This window comes from Colias eurytheme, chromosome 12 (assembly GCF_061535395.1).
Source record: "Colias eurytheme isolate Ceu_HAF_F1 chromosome 12, ilColEury1 Martin Lab GWU primary, whole genome shotgun sequence".
In the NCBI taxonomy this organism is placed as follows: domain Eukaryota; kingdom Metazoa; phylum Arthropoda; class Insecta; order Lepidoptera; family Pieridae; genus Colias; species Colias eurytheme.
Genome location: NC_142991.1, coordinates 7,798,625 through 7,814,354, shown reverse-complemented (window position 1 = coordinate 7,814,354; position 15,730 = coordinate 7,798,625). Strand labels below are relative to the sequence as shown.

The following is a 15,730-nucleotide window of genomic DNA, read 5'->3' as shown; positions in this document are numbered from 1 at the left end:
TAACCCATTGTTGTAGTTAATCGAAAACCGCACAATATCTGCAATACTGAAAGCCTATAGCCGTTGTTCACGTTAACTAGGGTCGCACGAAGGTCTATTTACTTCTAGTATACTAGATTTTAGCTTTACTTAGGCTATATGCAAATATTGCGAAAGTGTAAGCTGATTACAATACATCTCACTTGGTCTACCGAACTTTAGTTTAGTTCTAAATATTGTATAACCTAACTCCAGGGATAAGGAAAATTTACTCCTCGCGTTGGTTTGGTAAAGTTAAATAATTATTTGTATGAAACAATCCTTTGGCATTTTGCTGTGGTTAGAATACACTTTGATTACATAATAATAGTGTAGTATTTGAATCTCTTGGTTATTTATATGTTCCCTCTATAGAGGGAACAGAAATAGCTTTACCCTTGTAATTGTTAGGTACATTTATATTCTAGTAGTTATATTTTTTTGAGATAAATAGCGTTTACCACAAAGCATTTCAGCTCAGAAAATATTTTTTAAATTATTTCTTAATTTATCTTATTAATAAATTTCCTACAAATAATTTTTACTGTTGACGGTCACGTAATAATAACTATGATCATCTGTTCGATTGTAACGCCAAAATTTCAATGATTATCCCTTGTTCACATGGCACAAGCAGCTTAATAGTCTCAGTACTTTCCGAAGTTGCGTATCAAAATCCCGGGATTCGATTCAGAACCGGGACTCAAATCCCGGCAGGAATTGTACGATTCCAATCACGAAACCCGGATTGTTCGGCACGTGCTTTGTCTAGCTGCATCCCGGAGGACAATACTGTACGGTCACTTTCATTAGGCTACTTTGGCTACGAATCGTTAGTTAAGAGTTAGTTGGCTTTTCCAATGGGAGCGTCATTTCAATGTGTAACTCAATTTTGGGAATTGCGCAGCGTTTCAAAGTTGTGTTTGTTTTTCCTGCAACATCATTAGCGATTAGAGGAGATTAAAAGAGTTAAAGTAAAAGTTGTTTATATCCGTTGTTAAAATATCTAAATTTTATATAAATTGTGGTTTAAATAATAAATAAAATAAAACTAATAAATTTATTTTAATCATTTCAGGTATATGACACTCCAGAAAATACACGTCCGAAGAAATGGTCATCCAAGCTAAAACTAAATACATCAGGGAGCAGCAAATCATCAGAAAAGTCACCAGAAAGTCCACTGTTATATGGAACTCTAAATGGGCCGGGCGGATCAGCTTTATCTAAATCAATGAAATATGCAGAGACGTGGTTGTATGGGTCCGTAAGGACCCAAACACCACCTTTACGGCCAAGCGTTTTTACCTCATATCCCGAGGCGCCAGGCCCTGTCTTAATTAGTACTCCACAAAAACCAACTCCACATAATTATGCAGTTATACTATGTTCCTGTCCCGAATATCTTAACGGTACAAAGAAAACCAGCTCAACCAAAGTCAGTATATGTAAGAAATGCAAAGGATCTCGCTTGCCTTTAACTATAACTGACAGCCCGCGTTTACTTGTTGGTGGAACGGTCAGAGGTCCACAAGTAAGTCGTGATCCTGGATTATTGAGAGGTGGCACCGTTCGGGTACAGAGTACTAAATCGAGACCTAGCATACTAAAACCCAATGGAGAACCTGATCCATACGATCTTATGCGTCGGAGTCGGCTCGCACCACCACATGAAACTCGAATAGGCAGTCAATTTTCGACATCACGATCTCGGGCTAAAAGTATAAGTCCTTGTAGAGTGAAGAGCAAGAAACAAACTCCTGAAAGCCTTAATAAAAACAGAAGTAAGTCAGTAAGTCGCGTAAATGAATTGTGGATTGACGAAGAGGAAAATAATGTGGTGGATACAAAAAAGTCGATTCTTTCTTGCGATATTAACCCTTATGATTTAATGAAGTCTTCTGGATCGAAGTCAAATTTAGAGGTTGAATTCGACGACGATTTTAGTGAACCTTATCAAGATCATAAGAACAGTAATAATCGCCTCACTAAAGTTAAATTGGATTCAAATGTTAAAAATATAAGTGGACAAAGAATACGCGTATCAAATGAATCTAAAACAAATATAGTGGATGAATTAACTGTTTATGATCCTGTGAATTTTGATCTCAAAAACTATGATTTTAAATCGGCAGATATGGCTTCGGCATTATGTTTACCGAATATTAAAAACGAAAATAGTAAGTTAGGAACGTTAAGTAAATCTAGTAGTAAGAAAATATTAAACACCACCTCAAATCGTACAAAACAAAAGAGTGTTTCACCAAAACGTCCTCCCAGAAAACTCAGAAATACAAAAATTGATGAAGATAGTGAAAGTGATAATCAACGTATACCAGAGAGAACTTATAAAAAACCTTCATATGAAAATGCGCGTAATTCAAAAAACAAAAATCAAAAAACAGATGCCATAAAATCAATATTGAAAAAACCTAAGAATGATTCAAATGTTAAAACAGAGAAATCTGATGATTCATTTGAAAATAAAAATGTTAACCATTCCCAATTTTATCTTCCTAAACCAAAAGATAAAAGTGCAGTTTCATCTCAAAATATTTTGCACAGAAAAAGGGTTCAATTTCTTGTCGAGAAAGAGGAAACCAAAGTTATATTTACTGCTGAATTAAATCTCCACGATAACATTACAAACGAGGAATCTGGTATACCCACAATAGAAACAAAAGAAGAAGAAATTGCTGAAAATAATACGATAAACAATAGCTTGTTAGAAATTGTGTCAGAGACCTCTGATGAGATAAAAGAGTCTGAAAATCAAAATAAACAGGATATCATCCCTCAAGTGTCATATCAACTTCAATCTTGTGAGGAAATTCCACCAACGATTCCTGAAAAAGAAGACACTAAGCCAACTGAGCAAAATAAAGTCGAAGGTAATATAATATTATATTTTTCACATTCAATATTTTTTTAATTAATTATGATAAAATATGTTCATTAATGGTTTTTTATGAATATTAAACAATAATTTAATGCATTTAATCTTTAAATTGCTTTAATAATATTTAAATATAATCTATCTACTCGTATCTAAAATATTTACATTTGGAATGTTTATTTACAGATAACAATGTACCGCAACCAAGAATACCATCACTACGACGTTCAGAATCAGAAAGACTGACATCAACAATAACCATTACACCACCGAAGTTTTTAGATACTATGGCATTGAGATCAAAGCCTAAGCATGGTCACACAAGCCAAGTATTTTTAGAATCTTTAACTGAAAATGATAACGAACATCAAAAACCAACAAATAATGCAAAAATAGTAACTTCTGGTAATGACACGCAATATGCTATAAGACTTCAAAATGAAACTGATATGGGGAACCTAAGTGACAGCAGTGAAATTACTAGTAATGTATTGAAAAATTTACGAAATGGCATATCTGAGTTACCGGAACCACCGCCAAGATTAAAATCAAGGTCAAAAAGACAAAATTACGTAAAAACTCGTTTTGTTCGGAACAATTCATCAAGCTCTACAAGTGACGAATGGTCAGATACGAATGAAAATGAACAGCGTACAATATTAAGAGTAAAACAATATGACAATGATGACACTAAGGAATTATTAAAAGAATCAACTAAAGTTCTCAAACTTATCGAAAACGAGCCAAGAAAAACATCAATACAAATAAATGGTGATGAATGTTATTCTACCATGAATGTTAGTAATAATACACCAATTTATTTGTCTTCAGTTGTAGTGAATGATGACTATAACAACTCTTGTAATTCATATCAAACTGGTACTACTGTCACTATAAGTGTGGGTTCGTCGGATAAAAAAGTAAAAAAATCGAAAAGCCAAGTTTATATTGGGGCCATGTTCCCTGGGGATCATAATAAAAACGAAGAAGTCAATACGTACGAAGATTACTTTAATAATAGTAGTGCGTCAAACCTGTCTAATGCTAGCATATCATCGATTTTAAATGATCCAGTGGAAGCTGTAAAACGCAATTTAATTCCACACGTTTGTGGCAAAAAAGATGAAGGTGCACAATGCTTGCCTACAGATAATCAAGATAATAATGAGAGCATTCAGAAGAAGAGTTCAGATGGTGGAAATTTGGTTGCAAAACTTTTTGATGATCCCTTCTTTGCTCATTTAGCAGATGGCCTGGACTCAGATTTAGTAAAAAAATTGATTGAAAATTCTTTGATAAAATTGCAAGAAACAAAAAATCAGGAAGGTACCGATAGTAGTAAGGTAACTATTGAGAAACTTATAGAAAGTTCACTTATAACTATGAAAGAAGAAATAAATAAAAACGGAAGTAAAAGTTACCAAGGTCCCGAAAAGAAAAACGATGACGTTGTTAATCTTAGTGACGTTACTACGCCTGCTTACACACAGAACGATGATAATATCTGCTCTGCTCCCTATGAAAGTATGGAGTATGAAAGCGGTGTAGCTGGAGTTTTCTCAGACTTGGAACCCATGTCCGATTGTTATAATGCGTCTGCGAGTGAACTATCAACAGAAGACGATACTAATTCGACTAGATCGAAATTTTATCAAATGTTGGTAGACGCTGCGATTTGTGATATTGAAACTGCAAATAACACTGATGATGATCATCATTATGAGTCTATACGCTTAAATAGCGACCCAATTTATGAAGAAATCGGCGATATGCCACCACCTCTGCCAGTCAATCCTCCGCCTAATTCACTTATGCTTTTAGATGATGAAAAACGTAGTGGTTCGCGCTCTATATTTGAAGGTGCATCTAAATATGATATTTTATCGTATTTAGTAGATGCTAAGGAAAGAGGTATTGATGATGAAGAAACCTATATAACAAATTATGACAATGCGCCAGAATCACCACCGATATCGCAAAAGGATAAAGAAAATGGGTCCAATGAAATTAAATCATTAAAAGGAGTTGAAAGAAATACAAGTCAAATATCAAATGCGTCGGATTCAAGTGAAGATAATTCGCTAATTATAAATAATGAAATTGTAGAAAAAACATTGGTATGCAAGAAACCGTCGGCTGAAATAGAAAGGAATGATTCAGGCGTAGGCTCAGAAACCAGCAAATCTTCAAGAAGTAGACTCCAGGGAAAAACATCGCCACGAAATTCTGTAAGCGATAAAGACACGCCAATACACTTGTGTGAAGATTGTGATACTGCAGTTGAAACTCAAATTACAGAGCAAGGTAACATAATATAATTCATATTTCGTTTGAATTAATAGGCTATGCAACATAAATTATACATTTTAATGTAATATCTTGTTACAGGTTCTATATACGCTCCATTGGTGTGCAGAAAATGTGCTAAAAAAAGGGCCGAGAGGAAAGAAATAATAACGGAAATTGTCGAAACCGAGGAAAAATATGGTCGTGATCTTCAAATTATCTTAGAAGAATTTTACAAGCCTATGCTCGTAGCTGGTCTACTTACTCAAGAACAATTGAGCGCTATATTCCTAAACGTGGAAGAACTCATAGATAACAATCAAGTTTTGTCTGAGAAATTAAGAGATGCCCTTGAAATAGCAGTGGAACAAGGGGATGAGGTAAAATATTTTTATTTCAAACTTTAATTAAGTGATGTAACTTGTGTTTTTAATGTATTCGTATTTGTTCCAGGATCTATTGACGGTGAATGTGGGTAAGATCCTTCTAGAATGTTCGGGAATGCTGACGGCGTTCCAATCGTATTGTGTGAAGCAAGCCGGCGCCGCGCTGCTGCTGGCCGGCCTCGAGAAGGAGAAGGAACTCCTGAGGATATTCTTGCGCGTCTCGCAAATGGAAAACGCAGTGTTGAGGAGGATGAATCTCAATTCTTTCCTCATGGTACGTTTGCATATTACTTAGTATATTTAATAGATATAAGAAAGTTTGACTTCGAGTTAATGTTTTCAATAGCTTTCTACCAAAAATAGACATAATATAAGGAAGCGTTGGAAGATAAATGTTTTATATTTATACTTATAGATTTTTGTTTATGAACTGAGCTTCCCAATTACATGCTATTAATAATGATTCAAAATTATAAAAGCTACTTTTCCTTAGCGTGGCCATACTGAGAAATATGAAGCTTAGATCTGATTTTTTTCTAGTTTTTCATATTCAAAAGTGCTATCAATGATATCAAATTTCGATATCACTAGTAGCGCTTACATAAAAGTAAATGACACACACATTTCACCAGGTACCGGTTCAACGCGTGACAAAATATCCGCTCCTTCTCTCGCGTCTATACCGTGCGACCGCGTCTTGCGCTAGCGAACGCGAAGATGTCAAAAGCGCTCAGCGCTGCGTGGAGTCTAGACTAGAGGAGATCAACGCAGCGGCCGCAGCGGCTGCAGCGGCTGCGCGGGACGTGCCGCTGTGGAGACGACTAGCCGCTGCAAGACGTACTGCACATGATTTACATGTAGCCGATATACGGCTCAGGAAAATGGCCGTGGATGTACTGGACTGGAATCACGATGATGCCAGGTAAGGTTCAGTGGAGTTATGATGATGCTGGTAAGGTTTAGTGGAGTTATGATGATGCTGGTAAGGTTTAGTGGAGATGGAAGGAAATGATGATGAACGGGACGTGCCGCTGTAGCGCCATCTAGCAGGAATTATATGTAGCTAATATACAGCTCAGGAAAATAGCCGTGGATGTGTTGAATCATGATGATGCCAGGTAAGGTTCAGTGGAGATGTAGGGCAGTTTGATGGACTGGAGTTATGATGAATCTAGGTGAGGTTTATTGAAATGCTGGGTGGTGATTGTTCTCTACTGAAAACATATTTGTTAGAAGAGATGTTATAGGTAACGGTAAGAATAGGTGTGTACTGTAGAATTTTATACAAGAAAGCAGAAACTATTTCTGCTTCATTTGTATTGAAATCATTAAAAATAACATATGAACCTAAATTCAATATTATCAAATATCCCCTTACCGTATAATTAAAAAAATATTCCTTGAAAAACTCAATATTTTCGGCATGATTTCATTTAAGAGCTAATTTCGATCGTAAAGAGGAAGGTTAATGGATTTCTAAGGAAATACTTAACATCTTATGAATTCGTATAAGGGAAGAGGACAAAATGAATCTGTTTGAGGTAATTGATATTTTTAGGAAGCCTTATAAATATTTATTGAACTGAAAAAAGAAATATTGTATGTTAAATTAATGAGTATACATTTTTAGAGTGTTTACAAGATACGTGATATAAATGTTCTATTATTACATTACATCGAAAGACGAAAACATATTATTCTTGTTATTTTGCGAATTATTCAACGTTCAAATATAATAACAACTTAACGGTTAATTATCAACAATAAATAATTTATGTCTAGACTATTAATTACTTCGTATTTGTTTGAACAATTTTATCGTGTAATTATATAATTCTATCGTTTGATTTAATGTTTCTGTGAACGCAAATAATATGAAATGGTTGATCACATTTGCCAAATTGTAGACCACTATATTACCTATTGGAAGATGGGACAAATTGCTCCATTACGGCGATCATTGATGACAGGCCCATGTTCAAGGTATAAGCGAAGATATAATCGCAAAAGATTAAGCCATGCTATTCCATTTGTATTCACAAGCCTCTCTTAGACTTAACTAAAAGTCTTTTCAAAGTGTCGCCGACCTTCTAAAATTTACAACAACTTAAAAACTAACATTAAAAGATAATGGGCTGGGTTTATAAGTTCTTATATAAAATCAAGGCGAACAGAAGATAATATCAAGCAAAAACTTCAAGGAATGAAAATGTACATTTACGCAGAATTTGATATGATACAATGTAACAGATCATAATAAGAGAATCACTAATGATGTTCGTCCGTCACTTATCCCATACATCTGTTAATCGGTGCTTTACTGGCTCTAACAACGGAGAATGCAATTCTCGGGGACTCTTTATTGCTTTAAAGCTACACAAATAAAGCAATTACACCTGTAATGAGGAAATAATTTTGACTCACGAATTCCGGGAACGGCTTTTTACTTGAATGTTCTTTGAATCGTTTTTGGTAACATTGATACTCTTTTATTCGAGTTGTAATATTTTAAAAGGGGCTTTGCGAATGTGTTTTTTCTCTGTTATGTAGTGTGTGAGTATAATCACTGGATCGACATTTTTGAAATGTTCGTTGTTTTTGATGTCGATATGGCGATTTAAATTAAATATTTGTGTCATTAAAATAATCAGTGATCAATTTCAATATTGTTTCATACACAACATGGTTATAATATATCCCTCAAAAAATACTCATAAACCAAAGTGTCCCATTACAAATTGGAAAAATTAAGATACTTTAAATTTAAACCCATAATATAAATAAAAGAATTCCCACCAAATCAATGTTTATCAAGAGCCAAATAAATACTCAAGATATACTATCCGAAAAATCTAATTATATTTTAGTAGATAGTAATAATAATAATTTAATATAATAATTGAAAGGTTCGCCATGGAAGGCAAGCTGCTGTTCACACAACCGAACGACAACAACTGGCGCAAGGGCCGAACCATCAAGCTGATGCCGATTAATGCTCTTTTGGTAACTAATGGAAAGGTAAGGATTTTTTTTTTCAACTATTTCTCATTTCAATGCATATTTTGTTAATAATTTCCACTCTTAATGTACTTACTTCGATAAAAACTTTGTAATAAAAGCAGCTTGAATTGTAGAAAAAGTAGAAGTAGGAAAAGTATTAAATTATATTACACAAAGTTGGTAAAGAATACATTTAAAATCGAGAGTAGCAATTGAGCTTTGTCCGTATATAATGTTACAAGTTCTAGTATGATCTTTCATTAAACCCCTCATATCATTAAAGCTTACCTTGCTAATGAAATCAGTTCCTTCTTAGTTTTAGTAACAGGTTATGTTGACCAGCATAGGCCTAACCTTAGATTTAGATCGATTATTACAATTTTTTCAATGCATGCCTTAGAATAAATTTTACCACTAACTTGAACATTGAACATACTTTAAACATTAAAAAAAATTATCAATTGATATAAAGTAGTAAAGTTTATAAAAAAACCTTTATGGTCAATTCCTGTCTATCTTATCTGTAATTAAATTATAATTTCCTCCACATTTACGCCACAATTCACACATTACAGCCAACGAACACACACAAAACGAACGAAATACGCGAAACGCGGGAAGCCCGCGACCGCGAAGCGCGCGAACGCGAAGGCGAAGCGTTATTCGCTCGCAGCGGCGTGCGGGAAGCTGCACTGCTATTGGTCCGCGAGAAGGCGGGAAGGTACACGCTGCAACGGGAGCCATTGTTCTTGGATAGATGTGTGGTCGCCGCGGACCATGAACCGGAACACTTCTTTGAAGTGCATGAGATTACTACCAAGGATTCTTATATATTTAAGGTACGTGGAATCAGTGTATGTGTAGAATAAGGGTATGTATTCAAGGTATCAGTAGAATTAAATTTTTTGTGTGTATGAGTGAATGTTGAATTTGTTATTTTTGGTTTTATGGCATTCAAATGCTTTATTTAATATAAATTTATAAAGAATAGAAAAAAAAAGTGAATGTTGTTGAGTGAATGTTTGTTAAGAATCTTAAACATTATACTTTTGACACTACCTGTCTTTTAGTATTTAGGTGGTGTTTTAAGGTGGACCATATTATGTAATTTTAAAATGTTCCTAATAAAATTTAACACACAGTTGATAATCGATATACACTTTATTTGTAAAATTTTATATGAATCTTTGTTATTGTAAGTAAGTGAAATAAAATCGATAGAAACAATAATTGGTCCACGCGTGGGTTGTGTTTCACAGTAAACGTTAACGATATTTCTCGATATTTATTGGTAACGTAAAGACTAGGTGTGTATAGTTAGATACCTGCGTTATAACGCCTCTGTATTTACAGGGCTTGTTTAACATGCTACAATGGATAAATGGGTTTTCTTTATTAACAAAATCGTTTCAATGGTTTGCACAATACCGAACAGGAAAAATTACAAACAAAGTATCCCTTCTATCAGTACAGTTTTCGCATTATTCCATTAATATTATTAGACCCACCGTTGACAAAGTGAACAGAGCCCATACGTCAATCTCAAAAGCTCCAATATCCAGTGTAAATTGGAGCTCAAAACCCATAAGTCGGTTCCAACGCTGCCTCAGCGAAAGCAAACGCTATACATTTAGCACGAGCCATTGCGCTCTGTACGGAGGAATGCATTTGTTTTGCGTTCGTATTTTTGTTATCACCCTGCGTTGCATTTACCCTGTTTCATACTCTATAGTCTATATACGTTACAAATATTATGTACATAGATTTTTTTATGCCAGAGTGAGCAAAGGGGCCACCTGATGGGCAGTGGTCACCACCGCCCATAAACACTAGTAACAATGAAATCTGATTGATATAGAGTGTATTTAAATTGCGCTCATTTTGGTTGGATTTACGTAATGTTTAAAAATTTTGATGATTCTTTTTATTATTTGAAAGCTCATGCTTTCCGGTTGGTCCGCTTAAATTTAGTGTTCAGACTTCAGGCAATTTAAAGGCGGTTGGAGTTGCTAAAAATAATAACTTACTCTATAGAGTAGAGTACGTATATACTATAGTATATATGTACCCAGATTTTCCTAACATTTTGTGGTATATTATGTACTTTGATATACAGGGTATTGAAATAGCGCTTCATTTTGCTAATGGGTTGTGATTTTGCTGGTTTTAACTAAAACGACTAGTATTAGTATATTGAAATATATGAGAACGATTTGTTACTTAATGTTTATTGAGAATCAAAAACTACCGGACATGGCTATATTATTCCTGCTAAAATGTGTTACTAATTTTATTTTTGTTTACATCCTCTTAGGTTGATTGAAATTAAATTTTTTGTGTCAATTCTATTTTAGCATCATCATCATCATCTAGTTTCATATCTATGATCTTAGATTTTTTTATTAACAGAAAAACATTTTTATTTTCAAACACAATATCACTTGGGTTTATGAAATTTTATTATTATTCGGTGAGCTCCGGCTTAAAGCCTCGGGCATGTAATTTAAGTTTTCTCTCAGAGTAATGTTTTTAAATGTATTTTTTGATAAAAAAATAAATATTTCCTCAAATAGTATTACTCTGTAATGTATAATAATATTACATTATCGTGAAATTGAGAAAAGTTTTGGGCGGGAATTAAGCTTTTATCCTTTAATTATTATCGGATTATCTAAATGTAGGAGATTTTTTTTTATTTCTAATGTAAATTCTGGTCATTTTTGTGCTTGTGTGTTTGTATGTTTGTTCAATTAATGAATAAATAAACCTTTAATTGCGAGATTGTGTGTCTGAAAATGATATTTAAAGTCATAACGGTCACATAAGCTAAGCATGTGTTTAAGAATGTGTCCATGTTGAGAAATCTACCATTTACGTCAATAAGAGATTCATTGTCGTTCTTAGTTATAAGTATTTCTAACATTCATTACATTGTTTAAGTATATCATTCCTCACCATAAAATAATACTTCATATCTATATACATACGTAAACCTTCTGCCCTGGTTGCCTGGAAGAGATCACTACTTTAGTGATAAGGCCACCAAATACACTCAATTGCTTCTTGCTTTTATTTTTGTATATTTTAGTATCTAAAACTGTTTAGTTGTATTAAAGAGTAAAATAAATAAGATACTTAAATCATTACACACAAAATTATAATACTAACTACTACTACTTAACTAACACACATAAGTATAATACTAACTACTACTACTACATACTTAAATAAAACACATAAGTATAACTAAACACACGTTTCCAGGCGGACGAAAGCACACGCACACGCACGTGGTACCGCCAGCTGCAGTACCACGCGCAGGGCGCGGGCGCGTGGCGCAAGCGACGGAACGCGCTAGCGAATATTATGATCAACCCGATGTTAACGAGAAATTAAATAAATATATGAATTGATGCGTTGTTTTATTGGATTGGTTGAATAAATGTACGAAATGCTGCGTTGTTTTCTTTGGGGTGTGAAATTGTTATGTGAACTTTTGGTGAATAGGGGTTCATATAGACCGAGCTGCTTCGCGCAGCAATTGTTTCGCAAAGCTTGCTCTGTGTGAATTCACTTAATTAATTGATACAATAGTGACTGGATTTTTTATTTTCGAAATAAATATTGTTTAAATTGACTAATATCTTATTATTTTGTATACGGATGAACATTAAAGAAAAAATCGATTGTGACCTGCATTTATGTGAATAATTTTTATAAAAGAATATTTAATAAAAGAACAGAAAAGAAAGGAGACCATAACAGGATTAAAACCGCCTGGTTTGATTTACGGTACTGCCGTCTTAGCAAACTAGGCTAGATTGAATTCGTTCTTACATTTATTTATGCTTGCTGCGTGAGACATTCTTACGATTTTCTCCGTTTCAATATATTTTTTTATTCTTTTGTTGTTTTTAAAATTAGTAGATGGGCTAAAATTATTGAAATTGTAAGTGTAACTTTGATATACTGGTTATTATAGACAAAACACTAGGAGACAAAGTGATACTAATTTTTACTCTAAATTCTTAAACTTCTTCTAGCAGCTAAATCTTTGTAAAACTCATTTTGTTCGTTGATAATTATTTTAAATTTTATTTCTGACTTCACTAAAATTAAGTAAAACAACACGAGAACTCCAAACTGTTTAGTTCAAAGAGAACCTACGTTTGTTATTCAATACTTTTGAAACTAGTGTTTTGTCTAACAATACCACGGATATGGGAAATAAGAATGAACTATGAAACCAGAAATACTTGACATTATAAATAATATTATATAAAGAAAGGAAAAACTCTTATCTATTTACATTCTTAATGTAAGTGATGTTAAGTTTTTGAGTGTCTTTTAAGCTAATAAAGCCTTAGTTCTAAATGCTATTTCTGTTTCCAAGAATAACATTATTGCATTTGAACCCCACCTGAATTTGAAATAACGTATTTCCAATTCAAATGCATTTATAATTAAGTGCAAATTTGTGTAGTTGCCTTTACATTCCCTTACCAATAGTGATTGCATTCACTGTAATAATAACCTATTATTTTCATTGTATTTTTTACTGTTTTATGCTTATTAAAATTCCTTTGTATTTGTATACTTATGTATTTATAGAGATTGTAGCTACTTTTTCAAATAAGTTAAATTTTGACTTTAGTCTGATGGTTTGTGTTCTACATAATGTTTAAATGTATCATAATTTTCCTATTTTACTGTATGACTTAATTATTTGCCACTAGTTAAGATTTAGCGTATACCAAAATTTAGTATTCATTAATTTTGTGCCCTAATATTTTAAACGATATCTAAATGAATGTAAATAATTAAAATAGCTGTGATATCCTGAAGTAAATGAAAAAAAGCTTATTGTTACATCTATAACACTGTTATTTTAACTGTTAAATAACTATAACTGAATAACGTGTAACGGTATCGAAAATAGCTTCCTGACTAGTCTTAAGGTGTTTAATATTTAAAAGAAAATAAAAATATTTTAATTCGATTGTATTTATTGTATGTATTTTATGTAATTAGAAGCAGTTAATGTAGAGATCAGTTTTCGCCTTTAATGTTATTTTTGTTAATTATTAGTTGAGGAGAAATGGAAATAAATAAATTTATTAAAAATATTGTGTGTTTTTATTATTAGTTTTGTTTACAATTTACCCCTATCGCTAGTTACCAAGTAAGTATTAGTACCTACCTCGTAAGTATTACTACAATAATATATTTTTGTGTTGTATTCCGATACTGATAAGTATTTAAGTAGTTAGATAAGAAATTAGTTGTGAAGGTTTTTAAAATTCAATATAGAATGTGGATCCTCAACAAAAATACGCAGACTAATTATTAACTAGCCATGGAACTTCTATTAAGTTTAATTATATAAGAATAATAATGGAATGTCAAATCATTTTCCTTTTTTTAATAATTGTAGATAATATTCGAATTAATTAAATGAAAATTTAATAACGCGAACAGAGTGTCTCGAGATATAAGCGATCGAGCGAATTAAAACTTATTTGACAGTTACTCCTCTAGCTATTATTAATTAGATAAGTTTGTATTACACGAGTTGATGACATGTGTTTGTTATAATGTATGTGTGATATATAATTAATTGTTTTCAAAAATTAATTAGAATTCCTACTGAAAATGTTAAAAGTTCGCCAAATCTGGCCAGAAATAGCTTTTCAAATTCATTTTTTATCAGAAGATCATAGGTAGTAATTTCTTAATTACAATATTAGTACCTAAACTACATTAATTATCTATTATCATTTATGCCTATTGCCTAGTCAACTATGATGGTACTAATAATACTCGAGTTGTTGCGGTTAATTTTTAAAGTTCATAAATTAGGTAATTAAGACATTTTTTAAACATAGAGCTTCATATTTAGATAGGTATTTATAGAGAGAAATATGTTCAAAGCAATCAACATTTCAAAGACATTAATAAAACTTATATTAAATTATTAAATATTCAATATCAAAGCGACGAACATAGAAAATAATCCTTGCAGAACTTAGCGATGGTTAACCTCGAATGCGGTTCCCAACTTACCTACAGTTTCAACAGAATTAAGTTCTGTCGAGTTTCTAACTTATACAATGGCCCACTGTTGTATTGTAATTACTTGCGCGTAAATAAATATAACACGGCAATGGCAGATCGAATTATTAAGGTAAGTTGGAGATTGTTCACAATGTCTTGTAAACTTGTAGGTAATTAGTTGCTTGTTTCTTAGTTTGTGAAAAGTTCAGTGGGTAAAAATATTTTAATGGAAGAAAATATAATAGTATTTCTTAATAACACAAGGATTTTGCAGCATTTGGAATGGAAACCGCATATCCTAAATAAAATGAATAATAATGACATGTTAGAACGATAGAATCGCTGAAATACCGCACTAACATGTCTAACAATTTCCTGAAAACTATGAAAGCATTCGTCGAAATTTTTGTCATAGATTCTTTGCTAAATACAAATGCAGTATTTTCGTCAAGCAAAATGTCTGAATTTATAACAAGTCCTTTGAGAGTCGAGTTTTAGAGATATCACTCCTATAGTCTGTATTCTTCTAATAGATATGAGTGAAAAAGTTTGTATTTTAGAGGAATAGGACAGAGGATATTCGGAATCGAAAAATAGTGATATTTGTCATCCAATCTCGTAAAAACTGCTGTACTCGTATTTTTTGTTTGTTGAGCTCCTTTAGCTACCTACCTCTAACTAAAAAAGTCACATAGATCAGATATTTTCTTGTGAATTTTCTAAAAACTAAAGCTTTTCGTAATTTCCATTATAAAACAATTAATCACTATTAATGCCTGTTGTAATTAATTAGTAATCAATTTAATTTGAGAAATTATAGTTAAATTGCAATTTCATAATATGTAGTAGGTACACAATTTAGGGTGCTCTAAAGCGTTGCTATACATCTCTTTGTAAAGAGATAATAAGAGAATTAACTAAGAAAAACATTTAACTTTTATTTATAAACAATAATAATTACGTTTCAAAAAATCAATTGTTCTAATCAAAAGTTCTAATCAATATCATTTGAACTCTATATATAGAGTTAAGAGGAAATAAACCAGCGATTCACATTATTTTCATTGATAGCCTCGCCTATGCGGATGAA

The 15,730-nt window shown here is 32.6% G+C and overlaps 1 protein-coding gene across 2 annotated transcripts in view; it reads left to right on the top strand.

Moving 5' to 3' along the window:
• Nucleotides 1-13,712, top strand: part of RhoGEF64C (Rho guanine nucleotide exchange factor at 64C) — a 124,696-nt gene extending 110,984 nt beyond the window's left edge. For both annotated transcript variants that reach the window (XM_090107792.1, XM_090107793.1), the window contains 8 exons: nucleotides 1,097-2,909; nucleotides 3,101-5,218; nucleotides 5,303-5,580; nucleotides 5,654-5,860; nucleotides 6,219-6,508; nucleotides 8,493-8,604; nucleotides 9,162-9,425; nucleotides 11,851-13,712. In XM_090107792.1, coding sequence (XP_089963918.1) covers nucleotides 1,097-2,909; nucleotides 3,101-5,218; nucleotides 5,303-5,580; nucleotides 5,654-5,860; nucleotides 6,219-6,508; nucleotides 8,493-8,604; nucleotides 9,162-9,425; nucleotides 11,851-11,982 — 5,214 coding nt within the window. In that variant the 3' untranslated portion in view covers nucleotides 11,983-13,712. The remainder of the gene's footprint in view (nucleotides 1-1,096; nucleotides 2,910-3,100; nucleotides 5,219-5,302; nucleotides 5,581-5,653; nucleotides 5,861-6,218; nucleotides 6,509-8,492; nucleotides 8,605-9,161; nucleotides 9,426-11,850) is intronic.
• Nucleotides 13,713-15,730: the final 2,018 nt, after the last annotated feature.